This window comes from Dysidea avara, chromosome 8 (assembly GCF_963678975.1).
Source record: "Dysidea avara chromosome 8, odDysAvar1.4, whole genome shotgun sequence".
NCBI lineage: Eukaryota > Metazoa > Porifera > Demospongiae > Dictyoceratida > Dysideidae > Dysidea > Dysidea avara.
The window spans coordinates 14,711,279-14,730,002 of NC_089279.1; the positions used below are offsets into that span (position 1 = coordinate 14,711,279).

Genomic DNA, 18,724 nt, shown 5'->3' on the forward strand with positions numbered 1-18,724 from the left:
TGCTACTATGTAACTTACATTGCTATAGTCGCTCTTTATCCACTGTTTGCTTTGCTACACCACCTCTGCTTCAGAGGCTCCAACTTGGGAACTTCATTAGGAGTGAGACTATTTACCAACTCAACAGTGCTCATTGATGATGATGAAGGAAAAATTAGAAGTATTGTGGATTATTTTCATTGTGCAATTGTTGCTGCAGAGAAATTTGTAGCAACTTACAAAAGTATGTGAACCCAGGGGTGGATCTAGGGGGTGGGCTTTGGGAGCTGAAGCCCCCCCCCTCCTTCACTTTTAGGCTTTACTTGATCAATATGTTGAGGATTATAATGAAATTTTGTCTTAGCATAATTATAAATGATTACTAATAATACAGATACTCATAAACCCACCTTATAAACATCTTTCCAAGGCATTATCAGTAGATTTATGCTAAAAGTTATGCAACAGGGACCCGGATCAGCATTGGAGGTGTACAAGATCGAGATACTCTAATAGAGCAGTCACCTAACTACTCTAATAGAACATTCAGTGTAAGCATAAAACTTGGTTCTGTTATGGCCAAATCTGCCTGCACCTATACATACAATGAAGTGTATTGGTCTGTTTAAAAGGCTTGTTCATTTACATGTGTAGTATTACCAGTACCGGTATACTTAATTCAGGTACACAATTTCCATTGAAAATGCTCTCAGTCAATCTCGCATCATTCAAATTTCAAAATTTTCCAGTTTCAACAATAATTATTATTATTCTATCTTGCATGCAATTGTGAGAGAGTGCATCATGTGCTTGATTGTCTGAACCTACCCATGCCTTTCCATTAGCAAATGCTGCAGAGAGCCATATATATCTAAAGGCAGTATATAAAGTATGTACAGGCAGAAATATGCATTTTATGTGGAAATGTTTCCAAATTGCAGTATTTAGCATCTATTTTTCAAAACTTTCCTAGGGGGGCATGCCCCCAGACCCCCTAGTTCCAGCATGCTTAAGCACACCTCCACCAAAGAGATCAGTACCTTGAGTTAGCCCCCCACCCCTTTTATAAATCCTAGATCCGCCCCTGGAACCTGATATTATATTTAGAATAGTTAGTTTACTGTTTTATTAGAGTATCCATATTGAGAAGAATTTTATCATTGCAATTGTCATATTTTCTTGAAACTTTTACAGTGTGTTGATATGGCAATCCCAATCATGTGCAGGTAGTCTTGTTCAAAATAACTATTTGTGGTAGGATTTTGAATCACCAAATTCTCGAAAAATCTGCCAAAATACTTGCTACCACTTATACTAGTGTTTTTCAATATAAATAAAACATTTTTGTGATATGATAATGACAGAAGGCAAGAAATAGTAAGTATAATTATATTGCTTCATAATCATAAATTCAAGGAAGAGAAAAACAATTGCTAACCAGCTGGATATACATGATAGAAAGAAATGCCTAACATTCTTTGCACTGGTTCACCTCATAATAGGTGAGTGACAGTGTGGATACAAGTATTGTTTGTGTGTGATATTGAGGTAAAAGTTTGTCGTACATCCATTAATGTTTAGTTACGCTATCACTCACCTACTTACGTGGTCTGTTCCTCAGATCTTCATTCTTCACCTCCAGCAATCCATTGATTGAGGAGGGGGTTTGGTAAGTGTTAGGGGCCTCATCTGCCATGGTATATGGCCTAGGCAAGGTTATGCAATTTCAGCGGGGCCAAAGTAGGAAGTACCTTTGGTTTATTGATGCTCGGGTAATGAAAGAGTTTAGAGCAGAGAAGTGTCTTTGTCCTAAACTCTTTACAATAGAGGCAAACGGGATAACCCAGTGGATAAGGCAGATATCCTAAGTGAGGCCCCTTGCTGTCTCAGACTCCTCTAAGGAGAATGGATGAACTGCTTATAGCAGCAGTAGGTGATGTGTTGACCTGCGGGTCACCACTAATTTGTATCACGTGGCTTTAGCCAGATTGTGACAGCATCAACACCTGTGTGCAGGTGCCAGATTGTGATGACAGCATCAACACCTGTGCGCAGGTGCCAGATTGTGATGACAGTATCAACACCTGTGTGCAGGTGCCAAATTGTGACAGCATTAACACCTGTGTGCAGGTGATACAATGATCAGGGCGTGACCGTTGTTTTCAGAGTTGCACTGTTGCGAGTGGCACTGTGTGAAATAGCATCAACACGTGATAGTAGCCCTGGGGTCCCTCTTTGGTGGTTAGCTGGTTGGTGCTCTATAGCTGGGTCATGTTTGATAGTGCTCATGACAGAGAGTGTATTCTGGTAGATGGGAGAGTGTCTCCTGATAGTGATCTGGATGGGAGAGCATCTCCTGCTAGCAATCTGGTTGGGAGAGTGTCTCTAGTTAGCAATTTGAATAGGAGAGCATCTCCTAATATATACTGATCTGGATGGGAGAGTGTTTTCAGCTAGTGATCTGGTTGGGAGAACGTCTCTAGTTAGCAATTTGAATGGGAGAGCATCTCCTAATACTGATCTGGATGGGAGAGTGTTTTCAGGTAGTGATCTGGTTGGGAGAGCGTCTCTTGTTAGCAATTTGAATGGGAGAGCATCTCCTAATAATGATCTGGATGGGAGAGCATCTTCAGCTAGTGATCTGGTTGGGAGAGCGTCTCCTGATACTGATCTGGATGGGAGAGGCAAGCAGCTGTTAGCAACCTGATTTCCTGATGGCATTATGAACTGGAGGGCCTGTCTGTGACTGCAGGCAGGATAAAAGAGCATCTCTCCTGACAAAGATTTGAACTCCGAGCATCCCTCAATAGCAATCTCTACTTGTGGTAGCAGCTGGTACAGTGAAGGAATCCAGGCTGGCACAGTGAAGGAATCCAGTCAGACCTACAGCTGAAGAACTCACAATAAAATGCATATAATAGCATGGTCTTTCATGTAAGTGTTTCTGAGTAACTGAATGCAAGCACAGTGAAGTACAGAGTACAACAACATTATGTGTCTACTTGCTCCACTGCTTACACTACATATGTACATAAGTACCACTATTGACAATGGAACACTGACTAGAATTGTTATCTGCCAGCATACCATGCCAATTAACATAGAGCACCTGCATGTAATGAAATTTGTGAACTGTTCAGTGGGTAGGGACAGGGTGGGAAGATTTCTTACAACAGGTATGAATTACTGCCAACGTGTTCTGCTCACGGTGTTGCGTATGCATTGTTCTTATTAGAGCCCACTGTTGCATGCTAATATTTTGGGTACTTGCACAGCCTATACTTCACAACATTAACTGTGTTTAATAACTTAAACTTTATTTAATGTTTAGTTACGCTACCACTCACCAACTTATGTGTTCCTTGGATCTTCACCTCCAGCAATCCATTGATTGAGGAGGTGGTTTGGTAAGTGATAGGGGCCTCATCTTCCATGATATATGGCCTAGGAAAGGTTATGCAATTCCAGTAGGGCCAAAGTAGGAAGTACTTTTGGTTTATTGATGCTTGGGTAATGAAAGAGTTTAGAGCAGAGAAGTGTCTCTGTCCTAAACTCTTTACAATAGAGGCCATAGGTAGGTCATGATATGTGACCGGATTTGCGAAAAGGTACCTTTTCCACACATTTTACATACCAACAAACAAAATGATGTAACACTTGACTCCTTATACTGATTAACTTGCTCTTAGTATCACAATGCAGCCAGTTACGTTTGCTACATTCATAGGAAATTTCAGTCGATTATATGCCATGATTAAATAGTTATGAAGCTTCAAAGTTCATAAAATGGGTCAAATTTTGTGTGTGAAAAAGGTACCTTTTCGCAAATCCAGTCACATATGTATTATGTATATTGTGATCTACCCCCCCAAGCATCAAGGTTATTTATATATTTATTTAGACCATGCAATGTGCAGAAATTTTGATGGTGACAACATCTAGTAATATACAAGATAAGCTATGCTTGCAGCATACAGAAGATGATGATGATGATGTGCAAACAAAGCAACGGTGACATACGAAACAAGCAGTGGCAGTGACATACGTTGGTATACAAACAAGCAATGTTGACGACATACATATCAAGCAAATGTGACAACATAAACATTAGGAAGACATAATGTACAAGCAAACTAACATGCAACTAACAACACAATGGTGTGCCCCGTGCCAATTGCCTGGCAAAATTGTGGAGCACATCCTAACCATAGACTACAGATATATAACGAACACACTGTATCATGTACACATTAGAGCAAGCACTGTGTTTTGAAATGATTCCTGTTGAAGATGTATAGGTTGAAGTTTCCTTTAATGACAACAAATTGGACTTTTCTTTGGGACTATTATAAGACTCAAGGGTATGGTGTGTAAGAAGCTGACACAACACCGTGAAACTGCTATGCAAAGTTCTACCATGTACCTGGCTGCTTTTCAGCATACAATTTATGATAACCATGTGATTGTGTTTTTGCTTTTACAAAGCAACTCTTATTATTTCACATTTTACTAGAGGTGTACCAATAGAGAAATGTTTGAACCGATCCGATATAAAGTGATATACTGAGTCAGAACACCGATACCGACCCAAGTGTAGCTATACATTTAGATTGGAGGAATCTGGGGAACTTTAACTTGCCGTAAGATACACTTATGGCAAGTTAAAGTGCTAACAATCACTGACAATGGTTGATTGCCTGTGGTGGTGTGGCCTCAGTTAGCAACCCAGACAGTGAGGCACCCACAATTTTTTTTATAGTGCATGCTCCCACCAAGATGAGTCCAAGTCACTCTGTATTTGTAATGGCTTGTAAAGATGGCTGGTTGTTTCAAGCTGTGTTTCTAGTTTATTCATCCCATGTTTGCTTTTTACAGCTCTCCACTATGATCATTTGTTGTATCATACAGTACGATAGTACTGTATATTAGGGACATCGAAGGTGTGGGGGCGATCCGTGATATAATATAACCCAAACACCTGCCACGATTTTTCCTCACAATGACATGACAGTATTGGTTGGGTAAAACCAAGCCCAAAAGTGTATTCAGATCGACCTGAAACGTTTGCGTCAAGTTGCTACAGAATCTAGAAAAAAAAATTATTCAACAGAATTTTCTACTGCCTGCCTGCCTGCCTGCCTGCCTGCCTGCCTGCCTGCCTGCCTGCCTGCCTGCCTGCCTGCCTGCCTGCCTGCCTGCCTGCCTGCCTGCCTGCCTGCCTGCCTGCCTGCCTGCCTGCCTGCCTGCCTGCCTGCCTGCCTGCCTGCCTGCCTGCCTGCCTGCCTGCCTGCCTGCCTGCCTGCCTGCCTGCCTGCCTGCCTGCCTGCCTGGCCTGACGCCTTCAGTCAAGTATAGTAGAAAAGTGGCTACAGCTACAGCCCTAATTTTTTCGCAGAAACGTTTCTAGTTCGCTTAAGAAAAAAACCTTTGGTATATTGATAAGCATACATGCTTGCGCTGTTGTCTTACCTTTTATCCTTCTTTACCATGGCCATCAGTCAAGGTTCTACCACTGAGTGTTAATAGATTACAGTACGGCTTCCATACCGGTGTATATTGCATCAAACTATACCAATACACATGATCGCCAGTTACACTAAAAACACATGCGTAAGTGACTCGTTGACTCGCTGTTGATATTGATCAGAGAGAGCAACTCACGGCGAACTATATAGCAATGTGTAAGTCAATAAATATAGTAACAATAAAAGGAGTCGGGTCATCCAGGTCCTGCTTTACAGATTATTCGTGTCTGACCCCACATGCTAAATTGAATGTGGACATGTTACTACATGTCATAGTGTAGCTCTGCTTCTTTCGTGAGCCACGCCTACTTACGCAAATTACAGTCTGTAGACATATGGTAACCACATCCATTCATCAGTGTGTAGGTATGCACGAATCCACACCCACTTACGTAAATTACTGTCTGTAGACATATGGTAGCCACGCCCATTAATCAGTCCGTAGGTATGCACGAATCCACGTCCATTATTATCTGCAGGCTTATGTAGAGCCACGCCCACTGATCAGTTGTTATTGTATGAGTCATAATCGTGCTGTGAGTAACTCAGCAGATATTTAGTGGTCATGAGCTTGCAAAAAAACTTCACAAATAAGTATAAGAAAAAAATTGGAATTTTAAATTAGATTAGGGACAGTGTATAATGCTGCAATAAAAAGTACTGAAGCAAGCTGGATCGGAGTAGTACGTAATGTCCAAATACTGTAAAACAATAAGAAGTGAATATCCGTACCGTGCTACACTATACTTGTGGTTATATCAATGAATGTTTGCTATGCGTGTATTTCTATGGCTTCTCATAGCGAAGCATTTATTTTCAAGGATAAAACTACTGTTTCCCCAGCCTTGCTTGCTGTATAACAGTGGGTATAATGTGGCTTTACCATGGCAAAGACTATTTCAGTATATCATATCAGTTTTGGTGGCTATGTTGAGACCAACCGATATTGGCAAAAAAACAAAAATCTCCATATTGGCCACCGATACGATATGTACCAGTACATCCCTACTCATTACATGCATATATATATACAGTGTGTTAAACTAGTACACCAATTGGTGTTATACTGTTGCTTACCCGATGCAGCATCTTGTCTGAAGCTGTTTTGCAATGGTTGGGGTGTTTCCCCCCCGAAGATTCTGATTGATGCCCGCCATGCAATCTCCCTGCATTTTGTTGATTAAGTGGCATCTGACGAACTGGCTATGGTATGAGGTGGAGCTGTAGTTACTGATGTTGGTGTTGAATCCAGTGGCATCGGAGCTGTCCCAGGCGACAGTGACACCGTGCGTGGGCCAAGGTAAGCAACTTCTAGAAACAACCCTGAAGGCGGCTACTAACATTGTGATATCACATCTTGTCGCGTCGTCGTCCTGTCTGGAACACTTGTTCCTTGAGGCGGCCCTTCCCCCGGCATGACAAAGCTCCTCGCTTGCTCAATCCAACAATCGGACTTCCCAAGGACGATGACCCTTCCCTTCCTCAGCTGGTGAGAACTACGAGTATTCATCTTGAAGATTAAAAGCCACTGTAACTGGCAAGATTTCTTACAACAGGTATGAATTACTGCCAACGTGTTCTCACGGTGTTTCACATGCATTGTTCTTATTAGAGCCCACTGTTGCATGCTAATATTTTGGGTACTTGCACAGCCTGCACTTGCGTTTAATAACTTAAACTTTATTGAGCTGAGGGTATGTATTTCAAAGGATATGGTCACCCTGTCTTATTTTCACCATGCTATAATTATAAATAAATGAGGGAATAAGTGAAGTTAATATAAACATCTTAGGCCTTTGTAAGGCCTTCTGGTATACAGGCTCTGCCTTTACCAAGTATAATAAGTTGCCATGCTCAATCTTAGTTATTGAGAGGTGTGGTCACCATGCTCAATCAGTCACCATGCTCCATTGTTATAAATTTATCCATAGGCCATTAAGGGGCATACATTCACCATCCTTGATTGCTACAAATCCTAGTTTTTGTCTGCAGCCAGCCAGCCTGCCTGCCAGCATGACCACAGTCGCATGGCTAGGGGCTAAAGTAAAGCCACCATTTAATGCCACAATGCCTAACTCACATCTGACATGTTCCTTATGGAAACCAGCCCTCTGCACCTTGCCTTGCCTTTCTTTTATCTTCAGTCATGCTGGTCGTAATTTTTTTTCACACTATGAAACCATATTGAGGTGTAAATTTTCAATATTGACACTTTCCTTGAGGAGTGTATTTCAAAATTCTTACACTGCTGTAAGAGTATTAGACACTCAGTTGTATACTTGTATCTAGCTGAGATTTAGCTTTTAAAACAAATTTAAGTTTTATGTGCTAGATTTAATGTTAGATGGTCAGACAAAGACATCTCTAACTTTTCATTGCATGTTTTTATTCTGTGATGGTGTTTAACGGTAACGTTTTGGCAACCACCTTAATTAGGGGGATCTCTGTTGTACAATATGTGATATTGAAGTCTGATCTGAATTCTGCATTGGATCATTCACATTGATCATAGTGTCTTACTTGACAGTAAAGATGGAAGCATAACGTATCAAAGAATCATTGATTGCTGGGTAGTATATTCTGAGGAAGGGGATAGAAGGAAGTAAAAAGTGGGAGCAGTTTTGAATGGAGATATATACATAGCTGCTTTACTAGTATTGACTGTTCAATTAGGTATTTCAATTGTTTAGTGCTTGAATAGCACACACACACACAACACACACACACACGCACACACACGCACACACCTCCAAAGTATACAGAGCATATTAATTTGTAAGATTCTGCAGTGGAATTTCAATGACATTTTCTAAAAAGTTAGGTGAAGTGACAAAAATAAACAGTACTTAGATTACCGCTCTCATTGATGGAATGCTGGAATCTTATGCCAGTACCCAAACTACGTTGATTACAATTATGTAACTTATTATTAATTAAGCCTACAGTATTCCACAATTATTTCATGCTATATTGATGTTCCTTAATTTAAGGATAGTATTTTTATTGTATTTACATTCCTTACTACACATTCAGTTGGGATGCATTTATACAACATGAATAATGCTACCAAATTATTGGAGTAAAGCCATGTCCAGAGTTTGATACAAGAATGCCTACGAATAAAGTTGCTTATGTGTCACTAACAGAAAGATGTTGGCGCAGAAGTACTGAAAGTTAAAATACTTTCTGGGATCTTTAACAAAACTGCCCATGATAAACTTCAACATTGTTTTTCAAAAACTGCATGGGTAACTTACTAGGGTAGGTAAAAACAGTGGGCATGGGGACCAAGGACCAGGGGACCAGGGACCCGCAGAAATCCACCTCTTCTTGGAATTTTATATACTTCACAGTATTCTATACTTGTACTAGGTACCTCTGCAAGTAGTGTTGCATGGCCAATTCACTTTTGTATTCCCCTCACGGTGTCTTGCACGATGTTTACACCAATTAAAAATTATAAGAGCTTCTAAAAAAGTGTCTGAAGCTGACTGCATTAATTATAGGTCACTCGCTATTTCCCCAGAATATTTGTTTGCACAATGTTTCTAAACTTTAGTAGCTAGGTGACATAATAGACTAGCATGCTCATTGTGCAGAAGGCGAGCAATTATTAGCTAAGCCGAGTTAAGCAAGTTCCAGCAGCTATTCATACATCATGGTGCATTTGCACAATGCTCCTAAACTACTCTAGTGGCTAGGCAGCATGATAGACTAGTATGTTTATTGTGCAGCAGGCAGTGGTCTATAAATGCAGTCAGCTTCAGACACTTTCAGATGTGTTTATAATTTTTAATTGATGTAAGCATCGTGTGAGACGCCATGACAGAAGAAAAAGTGGATTGGCCATGCAAGACTACTTGCAGAGGTACCTAGTACAAGTATAGAATTTTGTGAAGTGTATAAAATTCCAAGAATAGTTGGATTCCTGCGGGTCCCCTGGTCCTGAGTCCTTGGTCCCAGGGGTCCGCTGTTTTTACCTACCCAACTTACTAAGACTGCACGAATTGGCTAGTGTTGTTTATCCCTTTTATGCATACTTTACATTCTTGTCTCATGATTGTTAGCTTGTAGTATTCTCAGCTATGTCCATAAAGCCAATATTAGCTAGTACTGTACCATAATTCCAGGATATAAGTTATAAAAATGGCTGTGACTTACAACCACAATGAAGAACAAAGCTGCAACGTGCACCATTGTGTTCACCATGAATATAGGGGAGTCCATTACTTAATAAGTTTTTCTTCTGTCACCTTTCTTCACTACATACACAAACAAAATCAGTGAAGAAAGATCTATCACGTACGATCACTTTGATGTGATATAAACAAAGGCGCATAACTCATATATCCTCTAGTCTACTGCAATGAACAAAGATTTCGAGTAAGCAAATAAGATGATATGCAGGTTTTTATCATCAGACCCTTTCTTCATGAAGAATAAAGCTTTAAAAGAAATTATGGATTTTTTCTACAATTATGCAAGTATTTACCCATTCCAATCAATGGCTAATATTGAAAATTTAGGTTTACACCATTACACTGGGTTTTTGTAGATCCAGTTTAATAATAAAAGAATTTTTTTTTAAAGGCATGTCAGGTTCATGTAGTTTAACCTGTATTCCAACTTTCCAAAAAATGTTTTACCTACTATACAAACATTTTTAATGTGTAATATGACAAGTACTTTAAACCATTGCCTACATATATCATAACTTGATTCCACTAGCACCATTTGTTATTCAAACCATATGAATATAAACTTTCTTAATATGAGCTACTGTGAGTCACTTTTTTTTGACGTAAAATAATTTTTGTATGTAAACATTATATAATATATTTTTGTACAATTATGAACTGTAACTATAAAAAGTTTCATTTGTAACTTAGTTGATACCATAATTATAGCTTTTAGCAAACACAATAAGAATCAAGAATGTACGTAACTAAAATCTTCTTCATCACATTAGCTAGCGAAAGATTCTAGGGGTGGATCTAGAATTTCAGAAGGGGGGAAGGCTAACATAATGTTTGGTTGGCTAACGGAGCATGCTCTATCTAGGAGGGTTTGGGGGCATGCCCCACAGAAAAATTTTGTAAATTTAGCCTATTCAGTATTAGACTTTGGCAATATTTTTGACTGTGAAATGATGCCACTTTGTGTAAGTGATTCACAATGCGAGTCACCTGGAAGGAGAAGGATGCAGCTATACATGATCAATACTTACCATTAATTTTGTGTTTGAAATACCTTAATTTAGTGGTACATTAAATTTAGCAATTTTAGAGTTTGGTTTTTAGCTAATTGATTACATCAATTCACGAATTAATAAAATTTATGAGGTAAATTCATCAACATACAAGATCGCTAAATTTTGTGTATTGCTTGGCTTAAGGTATAGCTAGTGTGCTTTACAGTCTCATGGCTTAATCTATAACCTCCAAACAGTAACAAGGAAGAGAGGGCTTGAGAAGTCAAGTATACGCTCACCATGCAGTGTGTAGAGTATGCATATGTGGAATTTTCCAGCTAGGAGGGTCTGGGGTGATGCTTTCTCTGGAAATTTTTGGAATATAGCTATCACAAGATTGAATTTGGAAGCTATTTTTAGCCAAATACTCTATTGTACTGAAAGATTGTGGGGGTACAAGATGGATGAGTTCAGTTGTAAACAATTTAGAAAAACAGAACTACACATTTAAATGCTATTGGATTATAAGGCAATACATAATAGTGGATTGTCAAAAATATACACAGGATTGGATCTTACAGTCACTGTAGAGATTTAAAATACACACAAAAATAACTTCAACTAGAGACCAGTCTATTTTGCTTTTTTTCCCACCTATTTTCTTTCCAGCAATTCTTTTATTTTTCACTTATTATGCTCCATATTTTGCTCAAGAATTATAAATTTTGCTCAGCACCAATCTTTGTTACTTGAATATTTCCAAGTACAAAGCTACAGTTTTGCCTTAACGTGACTGTTCTATTAGAGTATCTCAATCAGCACTTCTAACATGTAAGGCAAGAAGCTAACTAATATTGCTTAACATGTGTGACTGTTTTATTAGGGTATCTCGATTGTCACTTGCTGTTCCTGTAGCAATTAGCTATGCATTGTCGATATTTTAGCACGTCTGACTGTTCTATTAGAGTATCTCAATCTTTTGTGCAATCTTTATGTACACTTCACAAAAATTGCACCTATTATGCCAGTATTTTGCTCATTGCTTTTATCCACCCATTATGCCAAAAATTTTTCCGGCAAAATCGACGCATCCCTTATTTCAACTTTGTAGTATATATAGCCACAGACTGTTCTGTTGATATTTCAATCTTACTTTTTCAACTATGTGGCCCCATCTCCATATTAATTTTTTGCAACAGAGTAGAAAGTCACTTACATATAAAATTAGTTTTTGGCCACAACTAATCCCTTATAATATGTGACAGCGTAAATGGTGTGGTATCATTTGAGCTTATAAAGTTGAGCTTCAAGGGGGTTTGAGAGTGCAAAACTTGTATGACATTTAGCGATGCTAGATTCAGATAAATGCAGCATGGAACTTTAGGGCTGATAAAGCAAAAACAAACAGTTCTCAGATACTACTTGTTAACTGTACACATGCTAAGAAATTAACTGTTTTACTTAAGCATGTTAACCCAATCATCAATGTAGCAATAACTGAAAATACTCCACTATAATATAAAATTTGACAGATGTTGTCCTCAGAAAGTGATTAATATATGGTAGGATGTTTGGAGCAATGGTAAGATAGCAGTGCACAGGTCAAGAAAACACAATGACAACTTCTTGAAATGATGGATGTTCTATTAGAGTAGTTGACTGTTCTATTAGAGTATTTTGATTTTCAGCTTTTAAGTTAAGTCTCACACCAAAATCTATAATTTGAACCCCTCTTAGTAATTCTAAGTAAAGATTAACCATTCTCCCTTCTCTTTCCATCTTTTCATTGCACATGCATACGTATAAGATGCAATTGCATCTATATTGCAACTTCTAGAAACTTCCTAGCTTGCACATGGTAAAATTTTGGAGGGGGTGCTTTAGCACCCCAAGCACTCCCTGTGAATCCACCCTTGGATTCATATACTGTCATTTATGTTAAATAAAATAAAAATATTCAGTATAAATCATATGAAATGTTTTTTTACAAGTGCCTGTAATTTCATTCCCAATCAAATCGATCTTTCTTTATTTCCCAATACTCTGTAGGGCTGTAACTCCAAAAATTGTTGGCATACAAGGCTGAAACTTGGACAGAGCATACACTAGATTATAAATATTCCATAATAGAGAGTTTGAAAATGGGTCATTCCATGTCAAATCAACAAGGAATTTAGGGTCACCTCTCGGATTTTGACGAAACTTGGTGTGTTTGTAGTACCTATGGTGCTTATCACTCATGAAATTTTTTAGCTCCATATATTCCATAGTTTCTGATTTACGACCACAAATATTTTGAATATTTCATGAAAACTTGGTCCATCTCTAGTTACAAAATCAACTGCAACTTTGTACTGTGTAAATATTTTTAAACACGATTTTCAGTGATGGAAGACTGTTGATTGACCTTTCCAGTGATCCCTAGATTATGGGATATCTACTTAATTATGGTTCAAAAGTACTTCATTGAAAACTTTAATCCCTTATATTTTGAAAAATGCTGTTTGAAATTTTTTGAATTCTTTTGTGAATAATGATTGGATAATAGTCTATGTTTGATAAAATATTTGTGGTGGGACCACAATGGGTTCAAGAGATATAATGAATTATGTTGTGGTATGCGGTGGAATTTGCAGTCTATTATTACTGTATTGGAGTGTACACCTCCAATAACCACTTACAACAAGGCCATGCCAAGTTTGTCTAACAGAGTGAAGGTGTCTAGGTGCATTGCAACCTGTATTAATGACCACCTGTAATGAAAAACCATCTATAAGCTGTAGCTAATTTATACTTTAATTGGATATTAATGTATAGCACCAAAGCATCAACCCTTTCTAGCAAATCCAAAAATGGTCCTTATTAGACAGGTTGACTATAAATGAGATTATCATGCGTCCATAAACACATTAATGTTGTACCATCTCTTCAGTTATACCTTATTTATTAAGTAAAATCTCGCCGTAGTGCACTCACATACATATCCCCACTCTACACTATTCAAGTTACGTACATGGCTGCATAGGTACAACAGACCTCCTCAAAAAGGATATCTGGGCACCTTAATAGCCTCATGATCTTACTTTATAATTGTACATACATTTTGGACCCAAGACAAGTCTGTGGTTTCTCAAAAATGAACACTTCATCAATGGTCCAGGGAATAGAATAGTTACACTATATACAGTAGATGCATTACTTGTACCAAGAGTTTTTATATTATTAACACTTGCTTGCACCTCAATGTGTGATTTATAGTACTGTAATTACTAAAAAGTATTTTGGGTTGACGCTTTGAAGATCAGTACAGGCAAATGTTAAGTATGTGGTCAGCATGTCCTATGTGAGTATGTGCATGAGTTTATGACTTGATCTTCAAAGTGGTCATGAATGTAAAGTAATGTAGTAATTAATTTCAGATATTGAGGTACAATTAACGCATGATGGTAAAAACCCTCCATTGCTAGGAACATAATAAAGTGCTCATATTACAGAAGCCACACAAGTATCTTGGTCTAAATGTATGTGCACCACTAGAGTGGGAATACAGTGTATAAACAGGTGTCCTGGTTATCAAGGTATCCAGGTATCCCTTCTGAGGAGTTCTGTTGTATGTATCTATGTAGCCACATATGCAACTTAAATATGGCAAAGTCCACTATATTGGTATTCAACTTAATAAAGAAGGTATTTGTGAAGAGATGGTACATTTACATGATGTTCATGGACACACGGTGGTCAGATCTGTAATTTATAGTCAACCTGTCTAATAAGGACCATTTTTGGATTTGCTAGAAAGGGTTAATGCTTTGGTGCTATACATTAAAGAAGTATAACTTAACTGCAGCACATAGATGGCCTTTCATTACAGGTGGTCATTAATACAGGTTGCAATGCACCTAGACACCTTCACTCTGTAAGACAAACTTGGCATGGCCTTGTTGCGAATGGTTATTGGAGGTGTACACTCCAATACAGCAATAATAGACTAGAAATTCCACCGCATACCACAACATAATTCATTATATCTCTTGAGCCTATTGTGGTCCCACCACAAAAATTTTATCAAACATAGACTATTATCCAATCATTATTCACAAAAGAATTCGAAAAATTTCAAGCAGCATTTTTCAAAATATAAGGGATTAAAGTTTTCAATGAAGTACTTTTGAACCATAATTAAGTAGATATCCGATAATTTGGGGATCACTGGAAAGGTCAATCAACAGTCTTCCATCACTGAAAATTGTGTTTACAAATATTTACACAGTGCAAGGTTGCAATTGATTTTGTAACAAGAGATGGACCAAATTTTCATGAAATATTCAAAATATTTGTGGTCATAAATCAGAAACTATGGAATATATGGAGCTAAAAATTTGCATGAGTGATAAGCACCATAGGTACTACAAACACACCAAGTTTCGTCTAAATCCGAGAGGTGACCCTAAATTCCTTGTTGATTTGACACGGAATGACTCAAATGCACCATTATGCCTGGTTTTCGTCGGGTACATTTAATGCTGGTTTTAATGTTAAAAAGTTATTTAACAGGGAGCCAGCATCTGACAAAGCTGTTTTCTTATGTAATGTAGCTTATATTGCATAATTACCAGTAATTAAAACTGGTGACAAAAAACTAAATAATAGTTAGATTTCAGACCACAGGGGTCTAAGTAATTTAGTAACCCTCAGGCACTGTAGTAGCGCCTTTACAAAATATTAGACTTTTATGTAGTTGTTGTACCTTAACACTATTGACAGCTGCTTATAACAGAGAAATGTAGCATTCATTATTAGAAACAAGCCATTATTCCACCCATAACTGTTGTTATGGATTTAAAATTAATTTTCAGGTTGCAATGCATTGCCAGTGCTACCAGTGCAGTTGTGCGTAATAAACATTAAAAGGGTCTAAGTAAATGTAAAAAGGGCCTAAGTAGTGGTGGGCGATAGCAAAATTGTCACAAGATGATCGATAGTAATGAAAATATCATGGTAACGATATGTATCACAATAGTATCTAAATGACAGATCAGTAGTTAGCTGCTTGTACAATCAAGAATTTTGTGAACAGACTTGCTAATTTATACATTGTTTATATCTAATCATTGCTCTTTTCTTGTGAAAAGGCAAGAATATGGTTCATGAATAGAGCTACTTAGTAGTCATTTAGAAGTGTTACATCCATCACGATAGTGTAGAGGCTAAATATCACGATATGATTTGAAAATTAATGTCACGATACTCGATATTTTAAACCAGGCGCGCCTGGTTTACTGAAATTGTTTTCGTAAAAAATGTGTGTGTACCTATCTACCTATCTATGTTTGTCCGTACGCACCCACGTGAGCAAAAATCATTAAATAATGGTAAAAACAGCTTTTACGTAAGGAGTAAAAGCGAAATGAAGTCTATACTAAACTTCTGCACAGGTGAAATTTGCTCTGAGGTGGTTTCTTTTCGGCAGACTGAAATACGGGTGTGACGACTTTCCTCAGAGTTTGTAAACTACCTTCACTTTGAGGTTTTCAGGCATTCAATAACTGAAAAACAATGGTGCAGACCTTGTACACTACCAGGAATAGCCGATCATTTCGAGTTGAAATGGGGCATATCCCTTACGTACGCGAACGAAAATGAAGAGTAGCTTTGAGGCTTTATCAAGAGAATTTGTGGGAAAAACACGATGGTCAAACTATAAAACAGTTTAGAAGATACTTCTGTGCATAATATGTTGGTAAATGCTGTTTCTTTAACAAGGGCTTCCTTAGCAGTACATAGCAACGTAATTGAACGATGTACGGAATTTTGTGAATTACAAAATACGAGAATTAGCTAATAATATTATTGCACAACCCAAAACTACCCTATTGTAAAATAGTAATACATAGTTGGTTAATTCATAGTAACATATACTATCTATAGTTAATTCCAGATGAGTTAGCTAGCTGCATGGCGCCTGGTTTTTAGAAGTAACACAACATCAACTTGTTTTTACTATTGCCCAGGTCTAGGCCTAAGTAACTTACAAAATCCACTACAAAAAGGTCTAACTTAAAATTCACTGTAGTAGGACACAATATTTTTTATCACCCTTTAACATTAGAAGCATTGTTAACCACATCACAATCCAAATGTGCTGATTTATTGATGGTTTTTATTGTTATTTTCTTATTTATCTCAATTCATCTGTATATTCTTACTACAAAAGAAGAGGTATTGATTTTCATTTCAAATTATTTAAATTTTTTGCAGATTGCTCAAACATTATACAATACTGTGTCAAAGTTAAGAGACTTGGGACATCCTGAATATCTGGACATCACAGAAACAATTTCTTGTTCCAGTGAACTTGAAAGTCTTAAAGACAAGGTATAGTGTGTGTTAATAATAGTAAATGATAGCATACTTGTTTAAATATACTTCAGGTTTCTATTGCAGACAACAAGCTGAAGAAATGGAGCGCTATCATAAGAAATTTATATAACAAATACGCTGAGTTGGCATTTTTTAGTGTATCAAAAGTTCTTTCCCTTTATGATAGTTTGAAGGTCAATTTTTCAGCTGATAAAGTAGTACAAGAAATTGGATTTCTATTTAGAAATAAAGATACTGTGATTCAAAAGTTGAAGAGACTAGTGAAGGTTTGCTTGCTATAATATTGTGCCATGCATTTATGTGATCAAAATGAGATGAACCATTGATATGTGATGCATTTGATAAGGGTGACCACAATTGCTATTGCAAATTATTATTAGCCAGATATTGTATCTTGATTATGTGATTAATTTTACCTCAGCATTATGCTGAGTTCAATTTCTTATTTTGTAAAAAGTATAACCATTAATTATTTTACTATACTATGTAGATGAATAAAGATTGAAATTTTAAAAGGGAATGAGAATTGATGAAAAAAGCCGTGAAACAAGAAGGGATCGCTGGGGTGGTAATGTAAACCACAAATGCCTAGCTATTTTGACTCTCTGCCATAAATTTTAATTACATGCTCCACCATTTTGAGACAAGTCAAAATAGAGATTTGTGGTTTACATTACCACCTTCATGGCTTTCTTCAGTGATCCCTATTCCCCTTTAAAATTTTATTCATCTAGTTTGTGTACTTTTTATTAATCCAGTAATGGATTTGTTAACATTAGGGATCGTGGAAGTTAGGGTTTTTCTGGCCAAAAATATCACCCAAAAACCAGCTTCACAATACCGTCCTAAAGCCTTGGCAGTATTGGTTGTGCCTTCAGTATGACCCTAAATGCTTACAATACATTGCTACAATTTTTTTATTTTAATTATTCAATGGACTTTTCTACTGACTGACTAACTGCCTACCTGCCTGCCCTGATGCCTTCAGACAAGCATAACTCGATAACAGGTGAGGATATGTGCTTGATTGTTTTACTGTTCAATGTCACTTCATCACGAGATGTGCCTTTTGGCATACTGCAGTATGTATAATACATGTATCATGGACTTACCTTTGTCCTCCTTTGTGTCCCATTTCTATTACTGACAGCCAAAAGTGTCAATTCATGGTAGCGCAATGGCTTCCCTACGAGAATCATTCGTATTTCCGTAGTGACTGGATTGATTGCAAAGACGTTTCTCCTACTGTATTTTGTTTGTAGCTGGGCTGAACATAGCTGAAAGTGAAGTGTAATGGCCACTTTCGAGTCAGTAATTGATAGCAATTGGGACATGCGAATCATCCGTATTTTCGTGGTTACTGGATTGATTGCAGAGGCGCTTGTTTTTCATTTTTAACACTGCTGAACATAGCTGAAAGCAAAGTGTAATGATCCCTTCACTTTCAAGTGAGTAATAGATATTTGTGGCATGTGTTAAGTCGAAACATTACTTCTGACGCCATCCTTTCTTTTAATGCGGTATGCACGGGTTCACCGGTCATGATTGTATAAGAAAAATTAAGAATTTTAAGTTGATCATAGGAAACAAGGAAGGTACGCCTACACCTGCAGATATACTAGTGGACATTTAATCCCTAATTCAGTCT

The 18,724-nt window shown here is 37.5% G+C and overlaps 1 protein-coding gene across 1 annotated transcript in view; it reads left to right on the plus strand.

The window, feature by feature from the left end:
• LOC136263050 (uncharacterized) overlaps positions 1-18,724 on the plus strand; it is a 308,373-nt gene that overhangs the window by 144,120 nt on the left and 145,529 nt on the right. Inside the window, exons 20-21 of the mRNA XM_066057501.1 lie at positions 16,954-17,070; positions 17,127-17,342. Coding sequence (XP_065913573.1) covers positions 16,954-17,070; positions 17,127-17,342 — 333 coding nt within the window. The remainder of the gene's footprint in view (positions 1-16,953; positions 17,071-17,126; positions 17,343-18,724) is intronic.